The 23,314-nt window shown below is 41.3% G+C and overlaps 2 protein-coding genes across 3 annotated transcripts in view; one reads left to right on the top strand and one right to left on the bottom strand.

Annotated features, from left to right (window-relative positions):
* PIK3R4 (phosphoinositide-3-kinase regulatory subunit 4) overlaps positions 1 to 23,314 on the top strand; it is a 66,170-nt gene that overhangs the window by 28,398 nt on the left and 14,458 nt on the right. For both annotated transcript variants that reach the window (XM_072651299.1, XM_072651301.1), the window contains 5 exons: positions 4,538 to 4,741; positions 7,911 to 8,112; positions 11,048 to 11,247; positions 15,383 to 15,593; positions 20,715 to 20,880. In XM_072651299.1, coding sequence (XP_072507400.1) covers positions 4,538 to 4,741; positions 7,911 to 8,112; positions 11,048 to 11,247; positions 15,383 to 15,593; positions 20,715 to 20,880 — 983 coding nt within the window. The remainder of the gene's footprint in view (positions 1 to 4,537; positions 4,742 to 7,910; positions 8,113 to 11,047; positions 11,248 to 15,382; positions 15,594 to 20,714; positions 20,881 to 23,314) is intronic.
* Positions 12,296 to 14,651, bottom strand: LOC140532621 (heat shock cognate 71 kDa protein-like). Its single transcript, XM_072651306.1, has one exon. The coding sequence runs from the start codon at positions 14,469 to 14,471 to the stop codon at positions 12,531 to 12,533; it is 1,941 nt and encodes a 646-aa protein (XP_072507407.1). The 5' UTR covers positions 14,472 to 14,651; the 3' UTR covers positions 12,296 to 12,530.

Here is a 23,314-nt window from a genome sequence, read left to right as displayed (position 1 = left end):
GAGGATTTAAAACGGGCCTGCATCACATAGCACCCAGGGGGTTGTAAGTGGCACGTAGATCCTGTGTTGTGCAAACCTGATCTAGAAAATGCACCAAACTGAATTCTGATTGGAAAATCCAAGAAAAAAGTCCCAGTGAGTCTTTTTTCCAACTTGAGGCAACTTAACAAGATAGCCAGAGAGGTCTTGAGGGCCCTGGGGCAGTAGCTGTGGTGTAGAGCTATATGCCTAGGGACAGAAAGAGGGATGAGATAGAATACCAGGGCAGAAAGCCTTTGCCAGAAGGAGAACCCAGAAGATCCTTGAATGAAGACTGAGTGCAGGACCAGGTCTTGCAGGTCTGGCCCATTGCCCAATTCCAGGTCCCAGATTCATAGTGGGGAAGAACATTTGTCAGGAAGTTGTAGGCTTAACCTAGCTGTGCTCTGATCAGAGAACAAATTCCAGAAATGTAGCTATGTATCTCTGAGTCCAGGTGCAGAGCATCAGGGACTTGATTCTACCCCGTTAGCACATGTCAAAGCTTGCAGTAGAATAACCAGAGCATCCTAGCCCAGGGGAGCCTGCAGTTCAGTCACTCACCCTGCCGAGCTTCCCATTGGGCCAACAGTGGCTAAGTCCCACAGTAATCATCTAAAACTCAACCATGCCCAAGCCAACAAACCTAGGTCAGAAACTTGCAGAGCTCAGATGAGGAAGGCAGCACATAGACTTCTTTCCAGATCACTCTGATTTGGAGCACTGGAAACTTGTAGGCCTTCAGGCTGAGCTAGGAAGCAGCAAAAGGACATAAAAGGATAAAAGCTTGGGCCAGACAAGCCCCCTAGGTTGTGCAGAGATTGGGACTAACATAAAGTCCAAAGACTGATGATAAAGAGTTATTGTAGTGACAGGGAAACTCAGGAAACAAGTCACACAAGAGAATCACTTGAAAACACCTACAAGCAAAGTCTCAAAAAAAAGTGTAGATTGGACACAAGTTCAACATAATTCGTACAAAGGTTAAAGGAAGAATTTTAAAAAAAATTAAAAATCAAATAAAAGTTATTAAAAAAAGATGAGAAGAGAGTTATACAGTTTAGTGAAAGAAGTATAAAATCTTACTAAAAAAATAAGTCTTTGAAAATTAGAATTGGCGAAGTGAACTAATGACTCCATAAGATCCTAAGAAATACTAAAACAATGTCAAAACACTGAAAAAAATAGAAGAAAATGTGGACTATCTTATAGGAGAAGTTTGACTTGGAAAACAGAGGAGAGATAATTTACGAATCATTGGACTACCTGAAAGCCATGGACAAAAGAATAGCCTAGATTTCATATTTCAAGAAGTGATAAAACTGCCCAGCTCTCTTAGATCTAGAAGACAAAGTAGAAATTGAAAGAATCCACTGATCACCTTCTTAAAGAAACCCCAAAGTAAAAATTCCTAGAAATATTATAGCCAAATTACACAACTCCCAAGTCAAGTAAAAAATACTGCAAGCAGTCAAAAAGAAAGAGTTCACATACCATGAAGTCACAGTCATGATAACACAACATTTAGTTAGCAGCCACTTCAAAGGAATGGAGAGCTTGGAATATGATATTCCAAAAGGCAAAATATCTAGGCTTACAACCAAGAATACTGTACTCAGCAGAACTAGTATACGATTTTCAGAGAAAAAAATGGATCTTTAATGAAAAAGGACTTTTAAGAATTTGCTAAGGAAAAAAACCAGTGATAAGTAGAAAATTTGATGCACAAAGGACTCGAGAAATATGAAAAGGTTAATATGGGTGAGATAGCATGAGGGAGTGCACAGAGTTGAACTATTACATTTTTATATGGGGAGATGATGCATGTAACCACACAGAACTTTATCTCAACAAGGGTCATGGAGGGAATCCAATTAGAGGGCCTGAGTGTGATTCTCTTATGTTTGGATGATTTCAAAAGAAGGGATAGAAGGGTAGTGAAGAGAAATGCCCTGAAAGATTGGGGAAAAGAGAGGAGTAATAAGGAAAATTAAACAATGTGCAAGGAACAGATTATACAATGGAGGGGGCAGGGATAGTAGGATATTTCTTGAATCTCACTCTCATCTGAACTGGTTAAAGGAGGAAAGAATATGTATATGTGTATATGCACACACAGAGTTGAGTTCAGAACTTAATGTTACCCAGCAGGGAAGTAGAAGGGAAAAGGTTTAAAGGAAAAGAGTGGTGTAGAGTAAAGAGGGAAGGTGGATCAAGGAGAGGTATTATTAGTCAGAAGCAAAACATACTCTGAAAAAGGGGACGGAGAAAAAAGAGAAGGGACAGTATAAGATGGAGAGAAACACACAGCAGTTGCAGCTGTGAATGTGACTGAGATGAACTCGCCCACCAAATGGAATGTACTGTCTACTTCCATGTAGAGAGGGAATTGGATAGTCAAGACATCACCTTCTAATGTCATTGGTCTTTAAGAGCAAAGGACAGACAATAAGAGAGGTGATAGACTCAAACTGCAGATTAAAGCATATTTTCTTCCCTTTTTTCTTCTTTATTTTGGGTGTGGTTAAACTGGAAATCTATTTTGCATGATTGTACATATTTGTGGGTTTTGTTTTCCTTGCCTTTTCAGTTGGTGGGAGGATTGTGGGGGAGGAGAAAGATAATTCAGAAAATAAAATTGCATTAAAAATAAAATCACCAAAAAAGTTTAGTGTGTTGGAATAGTAGCTGTGATTACGTTGTTTCTTGGTCAAAAGAGGCACCTAGAATTTTATCACTTAATAAATTTTAGGTCTTTGTTTCATATATGCGGAAACCATTTACCCAGCCTGCGAAGTTTTAGACCCATCATCCAGATAAATAGCCAATTCTCCAAACATTTTTCTAAGCAGAATGGAATGTTACAGGCTGCTTCAGGCAGTCATGGGGTACTGCTAAAGTGAACTTGAAATGCCCTATTCTTGCCATTTAAAACCATGTCCTCCATTTGGAAATTCATGTACCCCTGTGGATTTCCTCCCTAGCTTTTTTTCTGCCAATCTAGCTTTCTTTTTGTTGGAATAAAACCACCTCTGGAACGGGTATCTTTTGGAAACTGAGAGTCTTTGGCTGTTCCTCAACCATCAGTTTGTCCCAGTAGATTTGTCCATTCCTAGGAAAAGTCATGTTCTTTAGAATCGTTGCTTCTCTACCCCATGAACACTTTCTGCCATAATATTTTTACGTGGAAGAATATGGACACAGTAAAGAAGGAGGAAAGGGGCCTTTTTTTTTTTTAAAGAAAAACCTTTTTTATTGGTATCTTTTGTTCTTACGTTGCCTAAATTTCTCCCTTATTCTTCCTTTTTTCTCCTGTCAGAGAGTTATCCCATATAATGGTGTGTTTTTAAAGAAAAAGGAAGAAGAGGAAAAACCGAGCAATATCAGTCAGTGCATTGAGAAAAATCTGAACTCAGGGTATCCCCAAAGTCTTATGCTTTGATAGCTTGGAACTGCACCGTTCTAAGAACTGAAGTTATGTTCTTGGGTACCTCCCACATTCTTGAAGTGGGTTTGAGCTATCTTGGAAACTGGACCTAATGTTATCTGAACTTAGATAGCCATGAAATGATTGCTCTCGTAATTGCCCTCCTTTGCTTGGGTCTTTTCTATTTGTACACTGAATGCTTGCAGCACATCAGATTACCCAGTGTCATCATGGTCATGGGGAGAGTCTTAGGAAATTAAATACTGGCTGCCAGGACATTTGTAATGATTTTCAGTGAAAGTTTAGTGTGGGATGAGTAGGGCATACATGTGAATTGATAGAAGTCAACACCTACAACTCACTTTCTCTTCCAAGAAAAGCTCCTTTTTTTGCTTTTATTTTCATCTGTTTTTGGTTTGTTCTTAGCAACATTTGAGAGTATAAAGAGGAGTTTAAGAAGTCAGTGTAACTGCAGTGAGGAATGTTCAGTCACAAATATGCTTAGTTTAACTTAATAGATTAAGTAATTTGGCTGAACCCATTTTGGAAGGCATTGACTTTGAGGGTAGCCTGGGACGTAGCAGCTTACCTTCTGGCAGATGTAATCATCAAGGAAGACCTGCTTGCAGTTGTTGGCCATCATCACTGCAAGAACACGTGGGTGGCACTGTTATAGTTCATAATACAGTGTGGAAATTCTAGGTGTTTTTAAATCTTGGAGGTCATGGGCTATTTTGATATAGTCTGCATAAAGACAGATCAGTGGCTTATGAAAGTGTCTAGGTAAAGACATTTATTAGCTGCCATTGAGCCTTCATCCTTTATGTGTGTTCATTAGCAAGGCCATTTTCTTGGGAAGAATAATTAACTGCTAATGAAGAAGCATTAGCAGGAACTCTTACTCAGCTATTGAAAACTGGCATTCATTTCTCTTCTGAACATTAAACATTGAACAATGGGAATGTCTTAGACTTTCTTTAGGAAGGGAATAACTTTTCTGCTTTACCTTAAAGAATTTGTTTTCTTAAAGCAAGGATTGCTTTTTACTCTGTCATATTCTAGGTTGATTATTTTTCCCTTTTTCCAATGCAGATTGACAAAGAAATTGTTCTCCTCAGTGTTCTTCAAGAGCCAGTGAGCCGTTCCATCTTTGATTATGCCTTAAGGTCCAAAGATATTGCTAGCCTTTTCAGACATCTGCAGATGCGTCAGAAGAAACGGAACGGCTCTCTCCCTGACTGCCCCCCGCCCGAGGATCCAGCTATAGCACAACTTTTGAAAAAATTGCTCTCACAGGTATTACCACCTTCTGAAAAATAACATTTATGAATACAGGTTTACCCATATTATCTGCATTGTTTAAAAGCTTCTTTGATGGATTATTTTTACACCTTAGTCATTTATGGTGATTTACCCACACTTTCATTGAGCCTTCCCTTGTGTCAACCTTCCGTTGTTATCAAAGAAAAACTGTCGGTCCCATCCGATTGACAGGAGCAATGGTAGTCGTTTCCCCACCTTTACCCTAGAGAAGAGGGAAGTATCTTGCTAGGTCTGTTGATTAGGTTAGAGTAGAATCAGATTGAGCTAGGAACAAAGTCAGTTATCTTTATGTGTATTTTTTTGCTTTTCCATTGTGCGTTTCTTCATTTATTTCATTTTCTTTGGTACACACTGAGTCCTGAGCACTGATCATAGAGTAAATAGACTTCATATTATGCGACCCTTACCAAAAATTGCTCCAACCTTAATTAGCATTTCTTAGGTATTATTACTGAAATTTCCATTTAGAAGGATACAAAATAATTTATTTTCTTTTAATCTACTACTTATTCATTTCTTCATATCACATTGCAAAGAAAAGGGGAAGAGGCAGGCAGGCTGGTCTAGACCAACCAGTAGTTGCCATTGGCTTCAGAAGTAATTCATTGAGGGGGCAAGAAGAGAACCCGGGAAGAGACAGTTAAACCTGCAGATGGGAGGAAAGGGGCAAAGGTGTGTTGTCAGCCCTTCACTGAAACCCCAGACCAAGCTCTTTTGCTTTCTGTGCTTGTCCTCTGGTCTCTGGGAACTGTCCATTACCTCTCCCTTTCTCCCTGTATAATATGTCAGTAGCATCTTAAGTTAAGTGAGCTCTTGGGGGCTGGCCTTGGGACCTAGAATAATTCATTCCAAACGACCGGACCAACCTTTCTAAAAGTTGGCGGCTGTCAATTCTCCAGATGTTTAGTAAGGGCTCATCATCTGAGATGTTCTTTTGGACAGAACTCAGCAATCTTGGCATCCAGTAGTACCTTTCTGCTCGTGCTGTGTCACATGTGAAGAAATACTTTGGCTCTCACCCTCATTTGCTCTTTTTAAAGGGCAAGTCTTTTTAGATTTAACATCTCTAGCTTTTTTTAATGAATTGTTAATTCTTTAGAAAAGTTTGAAAGTCCTTTACCAAGCATGGCTTGGGCATTTTTAGTTTAACATTCCCCCCACCTTAGTTCTTTATAGCCCTTTGACTTTGTGGACTCAGCCCCATGCACTCTTTCATTGCCTGTTGGATTTTGATTTGATTCATCCAGACACATGCTCAGAATATCAATCTGAGAACGTGTCTTAACAGAAGAGAGAAAAAGGTAAAGTTGGTTCAGGTTTTTCTGAAGAAATTGGCCAACTGAGATTTTTTGCTGATTTGTTCTGATGAAGAGATGAGGTTTTAGTTGTAGATAAGGGCAAATTGGTTTGTGATTTTATTTGAGCATTTGTTATTAGGCCCAAGCTGCTTTTCTGCCCTTCGTAAGTAGTAGATCACTTGGAATATCCTCATTTAACTGAGGGGTTAGGTAGTGGATTGAATATTGCAGGCTTATGCCAAGAACATGAGCATTTTAGGAACAGCTGACTCTAACAATTGGATTTTTGCTGGGCTTGTGTAGAGTGAGGCTGGCATCTCAGGCACTGACTTATCCATTAGAATTGGTAGTCGTTTTCTCTGTAAGTGTATTATTGTTAGGTGTTACTCTTTCGTAATTCTTTTTAAAATATTATTATTATTTACCTCTCACAAAGCAGAAGAGGAAGAATATCCTAAAGCCTGGAGAGTGGGATTTAGAATCAGACTGGAGACCTGGGCTTTGCTCTTCATTTTTCCTTACAAAGGTTATTTGAGCCTCTGGGCCCTTATTTTTTCCTTTATCTTTATAGATAAGATAACACAAGTTTTCCCCACACATCTGAAGGAGTTTGGTGGATTTGTGTTTCGTTTTCTGAGAGTTCCTTGGAGGAAGGTGCAATAAAAAGAAATAAAACAAGTGGGTGGTGCTGAGAGATGGCCAGTAACACAATTCCCTTTTACCATCTGAATGTGCACTGTGCAGAAAGAAAAGATTTATTACCACTATAAAAATGTCCACTTTAAACATGGGATCAGTTCTGTTTTAGTAGGAAAAGAAGCCAGAAGCATATTGTTGTTTATATAAAGCAAGTGTCCCAGGTTAACACCAGGCAGTGATTCATTCTATGGTTCTTCAGAATTTATTATTTGAGCTCTGTGGCCATTTAATTCACATTAGTAATTTCAAAACTATTTAATCCTTCACTATCAATCACATGTGCTATCATTTTAGAGGCATTAACTTCGTGAATTTTATTTTTCAAGAGAATTATAAAGATTATATTATAAAAATTATTCTATTTATATATAAATTATAAGATTGTAAGCATTATAAAATTACAAATTTCATGAGAATTAAGCAGTTATCTATGGAGATCAAGATGTTTTAGCTCCTGTAAGTAAAGGAATGGGGCCCCATTTTGGTAGATTAGAAGCTACAGGTTAGTGGTTTTAAGAATGAATGAAATCAGAGCTATAAGGAGGAAAAGGTGTGGTCACATGCTCATCCCTGGAGCCTAGAAGCATTGATTGATTTAGTTTAGCTTTGTTACTTATTATTGCACATTGAAATCAGAGGTCTGTTAAACAGGGTCTGCCTTTCTTCTACCATGTATGTGGGGGATGGGGAGCTTTCTCTCTGACTCTAACTAGTGATTATTTCCTCTGTTTAATTATTTATCTTCTAGGCCCTACCACTGTGTCTTCCATATACCAAGCGCTTAAAGTCCACTGAGTTGAATCTGACTTTGCATGATTTTATTACTCACTTAGCAAACAGATGGCCATTGTTTATAGACTGGCTGTAATTTGTTTGACCACTGGTTTTCTCAGGAAAATAAAGCAAAATCAGGAACTAATTTGCTTCTGTCTTTGGCTTACTTTTTCTATTTACTTAGAACAATTCAGAAAAAAGTCTCAGTTGTTACTTTCTTTAGAAAAACTGAGCTGACTTGTACATTTTTTAGTGTCTTACTGATGTTCTCAGCTTGGTGAGATTTGTCTCTTGGTTTGGGGGGATTCCCTTCAGTATTATGTTGGTTCTTACAAAAATGTCTTAAAATCAATGTTCATTTATCATTATAGGGAATGACTGAGGAGGAAGAAGACAAACTTTTAGCACTGAAAGACTTCATGATGAAATCCAATAAAGCTAAGGCCAATATAGTGGACCAGAGTCACCTGCATGATAGCAGTCAGAAAGGAGTCATTGATTTGGCTGCTCTCGGCATAACTGGGAGGCAAGTTGATCTTGTTAAAACCAAACAGGAGCCAGAGGACAAACGAGGTTAGTACCTTCTCTGTTTTTTCCCCAGTACATTTTATCGTTGACAGTTTAACAGAACTAGTTTCAACAGATCAATACTGATATAAAAAAGTCACATATGAATTCTCCAAAAATTTAATACTCACAGAAAGTGAGATAAATTGATTATTTGGTTGTTTATTTCATAGTGTGGACTGTGGAATTTTGCATCTGAAAGGTAATTCACTTAATTGTGCTTGAGGCTAGTGCTTGTATGCATCTGTGATTTTATCAGGGTGGGTATTCCCTCTGTTGGTACTGATCTCAGCCCATCCATACCTTCTCATCCTTTGGGATTCTTGTTCAAATTCTCACATAAATATTTTCCAAACGACTTAGCCACTGGTGTGGGATGCATTCCTCTGTTGTCTTTTAAGTTTTCCTGAACACTCAGAATGTATTTCTTCCTTGCCTTTGGGTTTCCTACAGTTTTGACATTTCAGAAATTATGGTGTTCTGTAGTTTGTCACTACGTAACATTACTGAGGAAATAATGTATTTTTTTAAAAAGATGGGTTTGTATTGTCAGAGAGCAGTTTCTTTATCTGTAAGTACCTTGACGAATGCTAAAGGTAAATAAATAACGTAAAAGGAGGCAAAAGTTTCAGCTTCATTTGTGTTCAACTCAGCACATATATATTAATATCCTGCTGTGTACAAATTGATGTGCTTGTAGGTACTGAGGAGACAGAGAAAGATGAGATGGTACCTTTTCTAAAGGAGTTTTCATTCTACAAGGGCATCTGTAATCTATGTATGTCTCTGACTAAAATATATGTATGTATGTATCTGTCTGTCTCTCTTTGAATCTTTCTACCGAAAAATCTATCTAGGTGTGTAGTTATCTATGATCTATCCATCTATCTTTTGGTCTGTTGATAAATTTAAAAAGAAAAAAATAAACCAGGATGATGGGAGTGAAGAGAGAGCAGGTCCCTATCCCCTCGACAGATTAGAGAAGGTTAAGCATAGGAGGGTGTACTGCAGTGAACCCTTGAGCTAAGAAGTTTAAGAGGCTGAGATGAGGGGAGAGCTCTGTCCAGGCCTTTATGCAGATGGAAGATGGAATATGGGAATGGAGAACATTTGGGAGGCCAATTTCTTTGGAATTTAGTGAGTGACGTGCAGTAAGACAGAAGGTTTTAAATGCATTAGTGCAAGATGTTCTTTTGCTTCAGATGTACACCTTCCATTTGCAGAGCACTTTCCAGTTTACAAAGACTTTGACTTTTACCCACATTATTGATTCTTCCCCACCAGAGCTATCCATCCTTTAGCAGTTAGGGACCAGACTGAGAGGTTCAGTGGCATTGTTTGATGGCTCTGCATTTAGCCAGCAAATAAATAGAGCTTGGACTCCTCCTTCCTCCTGTGTCTGCTCCTTGGACATTTTTCCTGTAGTTCTGTTGTCTGGCTCTGGAGACAGAAGACAAAGAGGAGTGAAGGAAGCCTCTGTTCCTTGAATATCGCTGAGTCCTTGGGATATCACTTAGTATGTGATTAGGTCAGACACTGAGGACCTGGTGTTATCTTTGTTCTTGACTCTTTCAGCAGATGTTGCATTAAAGGATGCCTTCTACTTTAATCCAGGGATCAGATTTTGAAGGTGTATAATAACAAGAGATTCAGAACCACCTGCACAGATCATGCTAGTTTCTTGTGTTCTACATCCGTACATGGCCTTAGGGATCCCTTTCTGTTTGTGTTTGACACCTGGTCTGGTTTAGCCCTCCCATCTTAAATAAGAGGCCGTTGCTACCCAGAGCAGTGGCGCCTTGTCTGGGATGACATAGCAGTCCTTTGATTGGAGCCCAGGACTTTTAGGCCCAAATGCAATCCTGCTTTTTTTCTCTTCCCATGAGAGATCCATAGTGGAGTGAAAGGAGCATCATGCTTAGAGTCAAGAAGACCTGGGTTATAACCCTGCCTCTGTTGCCCCCTTCTGAGTGTTACCCCAGTGTCTGTAATTGGGCAGGGAGTGCCCACCATGATGGTACATAGATCCTGGGGGTATGCATAGATGCAGGAGCTCCCATTGCTAGAGCACTGGAAAGTCTGTAAAACACTTTCCTCACAACACTCTTTAGAGGCAATGGCTATAAGAATCGCTGCCTCCATTTTATAGATATTACGTAGATGTTAACCACCTGACTCCTGATTTCCCTGAAGCAAGATGCAGACCTTGGTCTCCCAATTTCCTATTTAGTGCTTTTCCCACTATGCAGTATTGGTCACTATTTAAAAAGACCTTGATTTCCCTCTTAATGTCAGAAGATCCCTGTAAGGATCGATTTCCGCCCTCATGCTAGTTTGCTTTTTTGATAAGGAGTGCTAGGACCTTGATCCAATTATTTAGAATTTTGCATTTAAAAAGAATATGTTTTTCTGGAAAGGCAACTGCTGTCTACTCTGATAACGTGGTTTCTTGAGGCCCAGCTGGCTTTTGGAGGGATAAGAAGAGAGAGGGAGGGAAGAAGGGAGTGCGGTGTGCAGAATAGACCAGGGTTTCTTAAACTTTTTCCACTCGTGACTTCTTCAGCACTTCTTAAACTGTGAAATGCTGGACTAGATGAGCATCCTGTTCTCCCCCTCCCAAGGGCTGATTTCAGCTCTGCTCCTGGTTTGGCATTGTGAACTCTGGGAATTCACCATGGCCACTGTTCACAACTGTTCCATCTGTCTTGGCCTCCTTTGGGATCAGCTGAGAGATAATGGGTCAATTTCTAAGTAATTTTGAAATTCCAAAGAAGCCGTAAAACAGTATTATTGTTAAATAACTTGTGTGATTAGAATGTAGAAGCTGTTTACCAGCCTTTCACCAAGCAAAGTGACTTGCCACCTGACTGATTGCAGAGCATGTATGCTTTTCAGATTCTATATTTATACCCTGTAACAGTCCTTGGATGTATTTCCACAGCCAGGAAACATGTAAAACAGGATTCAAATGTAAATGAAGAATGGAAGAGCATGTTTGGGTCACTGGAACCAGCTCACATCCCCCCTGCCCTTCCTAAAGGGCATGGGCCATCAAATGATCAGGAGGCTGCTCAGACAGGCAAGCCTCTCCGTTCTGAGTCATCGGCTGGCCTTGGGATCACTCTGTCATCCTCTCCACAGGTACTGTGAAAGCAGTTGTGTTAGATTTCTTCCATTTTTCTGCCTAATAAGTCAGAATTAGGCAGTATTGGACCTTCCCTGGGTGTCATAACCCTGACTGATTGTATGTTGGCATAGAGGACCCAGATTAAGAAGTTTGTCGGTAATGGGGAACCATAGAATGGTTTTGAGCAGTACAATAAAATAAATAGATCTCCCCCCGCCCTTGAAAGGTTCTGTTTGCAGCTTTGTGGAGGCTCATGTGAAGGGGGGAGGCAGTGGGATCAGAAGGACCAGTGAGGCTGCCATGAAGAGGTGCAGAGATGGTGATGATCCAGATTAGGGTTGTGGCTCTGTGAGCAGAAAGCAGAGTGTTTGGGTACGGTGAGGCAGAGGGAGAAGTCACTGATGACTTTGAGATTTTGAACTGGGGGGACTGGTTCATAAGGCAAGAGTTGGTCAGGAAGACCTGAGTTCAAATGCTGCCTTAGATAATATCCTTGCTGTGTGATGCTGAGCAGGTTACTTTATCTCTCTTTGCTTCAGTCACCTCACCTGTAAAATGGGGACACTTCACAGGGTTATTGTGAGGTGGAAATGAGATAATCTTTGTACAGTGCTTAGCCCAGTGCCTGGCTGCATAGCAGTGCTCTGCATCAGTCAGGCAGGTGGGGAGGGAGAGAGGGCTTGGCGATTTCTCTTTGGAGCATGTTGAATTTCCCATGCCAGTGGCACACTCAGAAAGAGACAGGTTGTAGGCAATGAACTGGGAATGATGAAAAACTTCCTATGAACCAATGTAAAGTGAAGTGAGCAGAGCCGGGAAGTCATTGGACACCATGGCAACAGTGACTATGGCCACAAAAAATTGAAACTGAATGGAAGCACAAGATTGGTCTCAAAGAACAGATTTGGGAAAACACCTCTGTTTCACTATTTTGCACAGGCCGAGATCTATGGATGTGGAACATCACGTATGATGTTGGATTTTTCTCAGTGTGTTGACCAGTTTTGCTCATTTTTTTCCCTCTTTCTTTTTTCTTTTCTTTTTTTTTTTTTTTTAATGGTGCCAATTTTAAATAATTTTTATTCTCCAGGACAAGAATTGCATTTCCACTTGTTTACAGTACTGATAAAGTGCAATGTTGTTCACTTCTCTCCCCTCTGCACACATTCAAGTATTCAGAATGCCCAGATTTATACAGTAGCTTAAATGTTACTTTTAAACTGCCACTGCCTTGGTTACAAATTTTGAGTCCTTCAATTTTTGGAAAAGCTGTGTGGAATGCTCTTTCTTCTGTTGTTTAGTCCACCTCTTCGATGGTGGGTCCAGAAGAAGCACCTCCAGATGGGGCTGCTCCACCCCCGGGGAATCCACCAGGCATGCCTCCTGGCATGCCCCCTGCACTCTGGTACAGCTTGGTAATGATGGGGTTGCAGACCTTCTCCAACTCTTTCTGCTGATGCTCAAATTCTTCCTTCTCAGCAGTCTGGTTCTTATCCAGCCAGTTGATTATTTCATTACATTTGTCAAGGATCTTCTGTTTGTCTTCATCACCAATTTTGCCTTGCAGTTTTTCATCCTCCACTGTAGCCTTCATGTTGAAAGCATAGGATTCAAGAGAATTCTTGGAAGACACCTTGTCTCTCTGCTTCTCATCCTCAGCCTTGTATTTCTCAGCCTCCTGGACCATACGCTCAATGTCTTCCTTGCTCAGACGTCCTTTATCATTGGTGATGGTGATCTTGTTCTCCTTGCCTGTGCTCTTATCCACAGCAGAAACATTGAGAATGCCATTTGCATCAATGTCAAATGTCACTTCAATCTGAGGAACACCTCTGGGTGCTGGGGGGATTCCTGTGAGCTCAAATTTGCCAAGCAGGTTGTTATCCTTTGTCATTGCCCTCTCACCTTCATAAACCTGAATAAGCACACCAGGTTGGTTGTCCGAATAGGTGGTAAATGTCTGTGTCTGCTTGGTGGGGATGGTGGTATTACGTTTGATCAGAACCGTCATAACTCCACCAGCAGTTTCAATTCCAAGAGAAAGAGGAGCGACATCCAACAGCAACAAGTCCTGCACGTTCTCAGATTTATCTCCAGACAAAATGGCAGCCTGAACAGCTGCACCATAAGCAACAGCCTCATCAGGATTGATACTCTTGTTGAGCTCCTTGCCATTGAAGAAGTCTTGCAAAAGCTTCTGGATTTTCGGAATTCGAGTGGAACCACCCACCAGGACGATGTCATGAATCTGTGATTTATCTAGCTTGGCATCTCTTAAGGCCTTTTCCACAGGGTCCAGCGTACCACGGAAGAGATCAGCATTCAGCTCTTCGAAACGGGCTCGAGTGATTGATGTATAGAAGTCGATACCTTCATAGAGGGAGTCAATCTCAATACTGGCCTGGGTACTAGAAGAGAGGGTGCGTTTTGCACGTTCACAAGCGGTGCGAAGACGGCGAACAGCCCTCTTGTTCTCACTGATGTCCTTCTTGTGCTTTCGCTTGAACTCGGCAATGAAATGGTTGACCATTCGGTTGTCAAAGTCCTCCCCACCCAAGTGGGTGTCCCCAGCTGTGGACTTGACCTCAAAGATGCCATCTTCAATGGTAAGAATGGAGACATCAAAAGTACCACCTCCAAGGTCAAAGATCAACACATTTCTCTCAGCACCAACCTTTTTGTCCAAGCCATAAGCAATAGCAGCAGCAGTTGGCTCATTGATGATTCGGAGCACATTGAGACCAGCAATGGTGCCAGCATCTTTAGTGGCCTGACGTTGGGAATCGTTGAAATAGGCTGGTACTGTGACGACAGCATTTGTGACGGTCTTCCCAAGATAAGCTTCAGCAATTTCTTTCATCTTGGTCAAGACCATAGAAGACACTTCCTCTGGATAGAAACTTTTGGTCTCCCCTTTGTACTCCACTTGGACCTTAGGCCTGCCTGCATCATTCACCACTGTGAAAGGCCAGTGCTTCATGTCTGACTGTACAACTGCATCATCAAATCTGCGACCAATCAGACGTTTGGCATCAAAAACTGTGTTGGTGGGGTTCATTGCAACTTGATTCTTTGCAGCATCACCGATTAAACGTTCTGTGTCGGTGAAGGCGACATAGCTGGGGGTGGTCCTGTTTCCTTGGTCATTAGCAATGATCTCCACTTTCCCATGTTGGAAGACTCCCACACAGGAGTAAGTGGTGCCAAGATCAATGCCAACTGCGGGTCCCTTCGACATGGTTTCTGGGGAACCGGGGGTCGTAGCTGACCGCTGTGGAGAAAGAAGGGCTGCTGCTGCGCTGAGTAGACCCTCTTTTTTCTGTTAAAAAAAATAACCTTTGTTTTAAGGAATGGCTATTTGGGAGGGGTTAGGGAGAGGAACACTGGGGGAAAGTTAAGTGATATAAAAACTAAAAATAAAAAACAGCAACAATGTATGACTGGAGTTTAGGTGAGAGATTAAGGTGTAGATATAGATTGGGGCATCATCTATATGGAGATAATTCTTGAATTCAGGGTAGCATATAAACTCTTTAAGAGAGAGTGTAGAGATAGAAGGAAGGAGAACCCAGGGAAATGCCCTAAGGAATAGGTCCTGCTTTCTAAATGGGCAGGAGATAGATAATGATTTAGGGAGAGAAAGTTCAAGAAGACCTGGATTCAGATCCTAACTCTGTGACTCAAGCAAGTCACTTAACCTCTCAGTGACTCAAAAACTCACTGATAGATTTTCTTTTGGGAATTCCTTGCACTAATGAAATCACAGGTGTTTCTTCTCCAAATTAATATGTATAAAGAACTGCTTTCATTTATTGTCCATCACTTATGTATTCCTTGTCTTTTCTCTTGTGTGTTTGCTTACCAGAAAACTTTTGTTCCAGTTCTTTGATTTTGTGATGATGTTGATTAGGGTGTTTGGTCCAAAGGCTCAAAGCCTTACCATCCACTCCTGCTTGTGCTGTGCAGCCTTTTTCCCATAAATATGGTGGGGGCAGGGAGGGGTCTGCCATGGGGGACTTGTCTTGTTTTCTCCTGACATCGTGTTATTTCTGAAGCATGAAGAATTTATTTATAGAAACATCCACATGAAGGTTTCTAGCACTTTTCAGTCTCTCAGTCATGACACAAGTGTCTGCACACGATTCCCAGGCTCCTGAAGTGTCGGCTGTCCAGATCAGGAAACCTGCAGGGCAGGTGTTAAGCAGCACTGTTTTACCTTCCACTTACCAAATACGGGTCACGACCTGTAAGACAGAGCTTCAGCAGCTGGTCCAGCAGAAGCGAGAACAATGTCATGCGGAAAGGATAGCCAAGCAGATGATGGAGAATGCGGAGTGGGAGAGCAAACCTCCACCACCAGGTAACAGTCTGATGGCCATTGTTGTTTGCCCCAATGGTCTCCCCAGCTTGGTGAATACTTCACTCTTTAAAAGGGAAGTATTTTCTCTTTAGAACTGTCAAACATGCTGATATCATAGAGGAGCGAGTTCTGAATTTTAACTTGGGAAATTTGTATTTGAGGCTCTCCATGTGTGATCAGATATTGTTATTAGGTTTTACTGTTTTTAACTTGAAAACCCCCTGAGAATAGACACCATAAATCTGTATGTGCTTGGACACGTAGAGGGATGTGAATATTTGTGGGTCCTTGGATGTGCCATTGGGAAAGAGTTGGGGCTTCAGACCTCTATGGTAAGCTATACTCCCAGATTCTAAAATTGCGGACTTGTACATGAGGTCCTTCAGGGATGATAATCATCTCCCAGAATTTAGGCTAATGTTTGTGGTGTGTCAGTTTTGTGGTACCACCCCTCCTTTAAGAATCAGAAATAGTTCATTCAGAACTTTCAGCCAATTCATTATTTAATGGTCTCTCTTTATGAGTGTCCTCTTGTATTTAACCAGACCTATGGAAAGCTATTCAGTTTTGTGGTTTAAGGAATGTACCACCTCAGTTTGCTTTTAAAATTTCTTTCTTTGAACACTTCCATGGGTATATTGAATTGATTTTTTCTAGAGGGGAATGTTCAACCTACTCTGGCAGATTGTCTTCATGCGGTGGCAGAGCATTTTGACTGCCTTTCAGCCCAGCTCATTCTTTGTACAGAACAAATCCTGCTCCTTTTTTTCAAACTATGAGCAAGAACTCTTAGGGGGAAAGATGATTTATTCTTGACTTGCATATACCCTTGCTCCTCACAGTTAGCCAATGTTGGCAGAAGTCCCTATTCTTTCTTGTTAAAAAAGAAAAAAAAGATATATTCCAAAAATGTCATGTTTTTCACATGATTATAGCCCAATAGCTGGCTCCCACTGCACTCAGATCTTCATCATGGCTCTATTTTTGAAACTTGGTTCATACAGATTCCTTTATGCCATCTTTACCAAGATAGCATCACTGTTGGAGAAGTAAGCTGGCTGGTTTCCATGATGAAACCTGAACCTTTATCCATTCTGCTAGACAGTGGGCAGCATCATTAGGGAGAGGGAGGCCACTGCCTCTCCTTGTTTTCACTGCACTCTTTGGCTTTCTTGGAAAGCATCTGACTCACTTCTAGAGTATCCTAACTTTTCACTCAATAAAACATCTTCACATTTCTACAAACATTAGGTGCCTACTGCATGCAAAGGTATGGTGGATTAAACTCTGGGGATACAAAGTTTTTTCAGTTGTGTCTGAGCCTTCATGACCCTGTTTAAGGTTTTCTTGGTTTGCCATTTCCTTCTCCAGCTCATTTTACAGATGAGGAAACCGAGGCCAACAAGGTTAAATGACTTGTCCAGGGTCACACACCCACTAAGTGTCTGAGGCTGGATCGATGAGTCTTCCTGACTCCTGGCCCAGCACTCTGTGTACTGTGGCACCCCCTAGCCACCTGACCTTACATGTAGTTATTCAATAATCCTGCATTTCAGTCGTTAGACTGGCTTCATAGATCATGAAGGACTTAAAAGAAAGTGCTTGTCATGTTATGTTATGGTACATTCTGAAAGCAGTCTATCCCCTGCGTTGCCTGGCTGCCCCTACTTAGGCCTTCTCCCTTGAATGGCTTCCTGGCGTCTGGTCTGATCCTGGTGGCCATTCTCCCTGGCCCTCTAGGATGCTGTCCTTCTTTTCTCAGGGAGACCCCCTCAGCAGCCCAACTCTTACTCCAATATTGTGCTTTACCACATGTTAATGCTTCCTCAAATAGCCTAATTTCCCCTTTAGGGGAGCTCAACTACTATAGTAACAACGGCAACGATAATAGTAAATGGCTAAGTACGTAAATAAAGAAAAGGATGATGATGATATTAGATAAAAAAGGCAGTGATGATGATGGTGATGATAATGCTATCTGCTCCCAGTGTCAGTGCCTCAGCTTCAGCTGCACACGAGAAATGGCCTTGATCTTTCCATCCACCACAAGTGTCCCACTTCCACATTAAAAAACTCCCAAATTCTCTTATTCTGTCTTTTATCATTCCATCTCTCCTTTTTCCCAACTACTCCTAAACCTTCTCTTCATCCTCATTGGGATCTCAGATTCCTCTTCTCCTCAGCACTTTCCCAGACTGGTACCCTGCTCTGACTCTCTAAGTCACCCCTTGGTGACCCAGCTCTACTCTATACTGCCCTCTGCTCTAATGTCCCCTCTTTCCTTGTCCTCTTACTGTCTATACCTTGCCATACCCCCCACTTAGAGTACTTCTGCCAGCCATGGGGTCAAATGGGACTGCAGGAAATAATGAAACTGTGACCTAGGTCCGCACACATTTGTTATCTAATTTTAACTAAGCTCTCACTGCAACAAGAGAGTCCTACTTCTCCTTTATCGATTCTCTACCCCACTCCCCAAAGCAGCTGTTCCAAATCGTTTCTTTTCTCCTTAAGCCTATCATGACACCCTCTCTCTTGAACCTCTCGGCTGACAACTGTTTCATATTGCCCTCCAAAACATCAAGTATGTCCACTGGAAGCTTTTTCTTTTTCTTTGTCTCACATCCCCCTGATAATCTCTGCTGTCATCTCCTTTATACCCTTCTCTGATGAAAAGGTACTCCTTCTCCTTGGCATGACCAGCTTCTTTACGTGTGCCCTGGGTTCCCTCTCCTGTTTTCTCTTGTATCTTGCTCCCTCTGTCATCCCATCTCTTAGTGAACTTCAGGCTCTCCATATTTATTATGGAGAGCCTGTTACTTGTAGTCATGTCCAATTACCTTCAATCCTTTAAAAAACAAATCAACCCCCCCACACCACGCATCTTTTTCCTAGATCTCCCTTCTCAAACACAAAGATCACCTTGAAAAGGCTGTCTGTCCATAGTCACGTCTTCCACTTATGCTTCCTCTCTACTAGTTCTTCTGAACTGTCTACAGTCTGACTTCCAGCCTTCTCTCTCAGCTGAACTTGGTCTTTCCAGAGTCAATGGTTACTTACTGTCAGATCTAATGTCCTTTTCTCAGTTCTCATCCTTCTTGACCTCTCTGCAGCCTCAGCACTGTTGATCACTTGTCCTTTCTGGGTGTTGGTGGCGCTGCTCTTTCATGGTTTTCTTCTTCCTCATCTGACCATTCCTTGTCTCCTTTGTCCCACTCAATAACTGTTGGTGTGCCCCAAGGCTCTGTTCCCGGACTTTGTCTTTTTGATCTTTCCTGTCCCGTGGTGATTTCATCAGTTCCCATGGATAGCATTGATATAATTTCTATTTAGATGACTCCCAGCCTGAATCTCTAGAGCTCCAGACTTGTATCACAGACTGGCAGTTAAACGTTTAATAGTGGGTGTTCTGGATGGATGAGTGAAAAAATATTAAGTGCTTATTATCTACAAAAAAGCAGGCTAAGTTTTTGGTGAAACAAATAGAAAAGCAAGACTGGCCATACTCTCAAGGAATTTGCCTTCAAGTAAGGGGAAACAGTTCAGCTGCCATTCAGATGGAAAGGCCCAGTGGTCCTTAGGGTACAAAACAGACGTTAGTAGATTTTTAATATGTGTTTCTAATGTTGAACCATTTGTCAATTTCAAGGACTTTTGTGACTAGAACTTTCTTTTCTGGGACTTTAGTGGCTCTGTCTGCTGAAAGAGCAGGGCTCTAGCTTCTGCAGAGTCAATGGGCCGATTGTGTCTCCACAAAGGGAACTCAGCAAGTTCAAGACCGAATTCAGTTCTCAGCCTGGGGCCCTTCTCACTTCTTAGCTTTTATTCACCACACACGTCTAATCAGCTCCCAGTCTTATCATTTCTCTTTTCATCATCATCTCCCATGTGTGTCCCTTTCTCTTTCCCTACATGACCACAACCCTGGTTCAGGCCTCTGCAGACTGGCCTGGACTGTGGTAGCAGCCTTTTCATGGGCCTCCTGCCTCGTCTTCCTACCCCATATATTCTCCACAGGCTAGCTGCTGAACCCAACTCCTGTCAGTAAATTCCAGTGACTCCTTATTCCCTCTAGAATCAGCGTTTAAAGTTCTTAAAAATATTTTTTAAAGTATTTAAGCATCTGTTTTCCTTCCTCCACCCCACTCTCCTCCCAAATTTGGAAAAAAGGAAAGAAAAACCCATCTAATAAATATGCATACTTAAGCAAAACAAGTTCCTGCATTGGGCCATGACTAAAAATTTGTGTCTTATTCTGCATCTTGAGTTTGTCACCACTGTTTTAGGGAGTGAGGAGCCTGTTTCCTCGTCAGTGTTCTGTAATTGTGCTTGGTTGTTACACTGATCACAGTTCTTTCAGCCTTTCAGAGTTGTCTTTACAGTGCCATTATTTTATCAACTGTTCTGCTTTTCCTCCCTCCTCTCTGCATCAGTTCACTCAGGTCTTCCCAGTTTTCTCTTGCAAACATCACTTTTATTATTTCTTATAACACAATAATTTTCTTTTCCTTTGTATACTGCAATTTGCTTAGCCATTCCTCAATTGATGGGCACTCCCTTAGTTTCCATTAGAAGATCTTATGTGGGTCTCTTCTTGTATTTTCCATTTTCTTGCACATGACAAACCTCTGTGCCCTCTACGGCCCAACCACATAGGTCACCTTAGATGGAAGGGCCCATCTCCTGGTATGCTGTGCCTTTGTATTGACTGTCCCACAGGCCTGGATAGTCTCTTCACTTCTCTTAGAAACCCTGATTTTTTTTTCTCTAAACTCCGTCTTCTAAAGGTGGCATTTCTTGGTCCCTTTGGATGATAAAGCTTTCTTTAAGACTACATTTTATCCATTTCTATTTATCCATTTATGTACATGTTGCCTCCCCTTTTAAAAGGGGAACTCCTTGAGGGCAGGAGCAGTTTTTGCTTTTCCTTTGTATCCTCCAGACAGCCCAATGCTTCACCCTGAGAAATCATTTAATAAAATTTTGCTGATAGATTGATTTGGTCAGTGATAACGAGCATATTAAACCTGCTAATGAAAGCACAAGGGGGGCAGTGTCAGAGAACTGTCTCTCTCCATTCACAACTCTGATACACATAAAATTTCATCTCCATTTCCTCAGGATGGCGGCCCAAGGGCCTGCTGGTTGCACATCTTCATGAACACAAGTCTGCAGTGAACCGCATCAGAGTCTCTGATGAGCACTCTCTCTTTGCAACATGTTCAAATGATGGCACAGTGAAAATCTGGAACAGTCAGAAGATGGAGGGGAAAACTACAACCACCAGGTATGGAACAGAAGGAAGTCCTCAAGAGGGGACACCTGTGTAGGAAAGCTGAAGAGCCTCCTTAACATGAAGTCTGTACTGCCCCTGATCATGTCCAGATTCCATAGTTAAATATAAATCTTAAAAATTTTCCTTTTCCTCTGAGTTTTTGTTAGAAGCTGCCACAGTTCCTCATATGTTAAATATGAGAGGTAATCTCTGAGGTTCCTTCCCCTTCTGAGAGTCTACGGGGGCTCAGATCTTCCTACTTCATTCTCTTTAGTTATGCCTTCCTTTCTCATCCTGCCTTAAATAATATATCATGATTGATGGTTGATGTGGGCAGCTTTCTTTTCCAGTAAAATATTATTTGGGCGCGTGTACACACCCACATCCCTTCCTTCATCCACGTATGCCGTCTTCTTCAGTATCTAAGCGTGTACAGAAAAATCCCAACTGGTGTGTCCAATTTGTCCCTTAGGAGGCTATTTGGTAACCTACTATTGTCCTTTTTTCTTGACTTGAGTTTAGTGTTTTCTAAGTTTTCTTAGTCTTTCCCTACTTCAACTTGGACATTTCTGGGTCCATATTGCCTCCATATACTTTTACTTGGCTTAATGACTTTTCCATTTTGGAAAGCCGTTTTTTCTACTGTTACTCATTTTCTACCTTCTTTTGGTTTATTTATTTATTTATTTTTACTCTTTAGTTGAATCAAATTTGTAAGAATCTTTCTGGTACTCAGTTCAGACGTTTCAGATACTCAGCAAGCTTTGTGACTAGACAAGTGATTGAATCTCTGGGAGCCTCAGTTTTTTCATCTGTAAAATGGCAATAGTAATAACCTCTCCCACATAGGCTCGTTATAAGGATCAAATAAAGTCGTTTGAGGAATATTTGAAAAACCTTAAATGGCTACATGAACTTGAGCTTTTATTTTTAATGTTATTTTTATTTCTACATATTTTTCTAATGTAGATCTGTTGTTTTATATCTGTTCTTGTTGATGTTTTGCATAAAATAGAATTATGCTCCTGTTTGGTGGAATTGGGATTTCTCCTGGTAGCCACCCAGAGTTTAGTGTTTGCTGAGTGTGGTGTCCTCTACACAGCTATTTGATGGATCTATCTTGGAGGATCCTGGAAGCCTTGACTGCTCAGAACACCAAGGGATAGGAGTGGGATGGATGCTTAGGGGTCTGGAGCTCCTCACAAGTTATTTTGGATGGGAGGGTTTTAAAGAAATGACTTGTTAGGCTGCAGGAAAAAAATGACACCAAACTTAAGACTATCAAGCACAGCAGCATTAAGATGAGAGCAGAAGAATGTTTGGTAAATGGGACTGGTCCTGATGTATCCAGGCAGGAAGCGCTTATCAAGTGATTGCTTTGTGCCAGGTACCGAGAACAGTTGAGGGCTCCTGCATTGAACAGGGGAGACAGTCTGCAGGTGATTATGTGCAATGGGAGGTGATCTGAGAGCCTGGGAAAGGTGTCAGGAACAGTAGAAAGGAAAGGTTACGTGGCAAGGAATATTCAGAGCACTGAAGTCTAAGGGGATGTTCTCCATCAAAGTGGGGAAGCCGCTGAGAAGATCTGAAAGAGTTTGTGTCATGGTCATTGGCCAGTTGCAGTGTCTGGGGCAAAAAGAACAATGTTGCTTCTTCAGATGAAAAACCTTAGCATCTCTGGGTTGGAAGGGAGAGGCTCCAAAGGTCGCCTAGTCCACATGAGCAGGAGTTGCTTATATACCAAGTGATCTCCAGCCTTTCCTGGAACACTTCTGGATTTATCTTGTTATAATTCATTAAACTAATTCTGTCTTCTAGTACTCTGTGATGATGGGTAGGGTACAGAGGAGTACAAGGCATAGTCTCTTACCTTTAGAAGTTTTAATTCTAATTAAATATCAGCACAAGAGTGGCACGTTGGCTTTTTTTTCTAACTGAATAAATTAGACTAATGTTGTATAGTTTGGAGGAGTCATTGATCGTTGTGGCCGTTAGGTGAAAGAGAAGGCTAGGTGTGAGGTTTAGAGGGAGAGAACCGGAGAATGACATTGAGTGGAGATGCAGAGGCATGGCATATTCAGGAAATGGCAAGTTGACTAGTGTGGCCAGAACGGGAGATTCGAAATTCATGTTGGGAATAAGGGAGATAAAAGTTGGAAAAGTTAGTTTCTGATAGATTGTGGAAGTTGTCAAATCCCAGATTAAGTATTTTGGATTTTTATCTTGTAGGCAGTGGAGATTCTTTTATTTATTGAGCATGTTAATGACTGAAGAAAGGAAGGGTAATTTATAATTAGTGGCCAGAATGTTTGGAGACAGTAGGGACCAGAAGCAGGAGACTCAGTCCAGCTATAACTGGATTAGGGCCTGGACCTGACTGGAAGTAGGGAGTTGAGAAAGAAAGGAATGGAGGTGAACATTTTGAGAATGAATCAGCAGGAATTCA

The sequence above is a fragment of the Notamacropus eugenii genome, chromosome 3 (genome assembly GCF_028372415.1).
Source record: "Notamacropus eugenii isolate mMacEug1 chromosome 3, mMacEug1.pri_v2, whole genome shotgun sequence".
Classification (NCBI taxonomy): domain Eukaryota; kingdom Metazoa; phylum Chordata; class Mammalia; order Diprotodontia; family Macropodidae; genus Notamacropus; species Notamacropus eugenii.
Note: the sequence above shows the minus strand (reverse complement) of the source record. Positions and strands in the feature narration are given on the sequence as shown.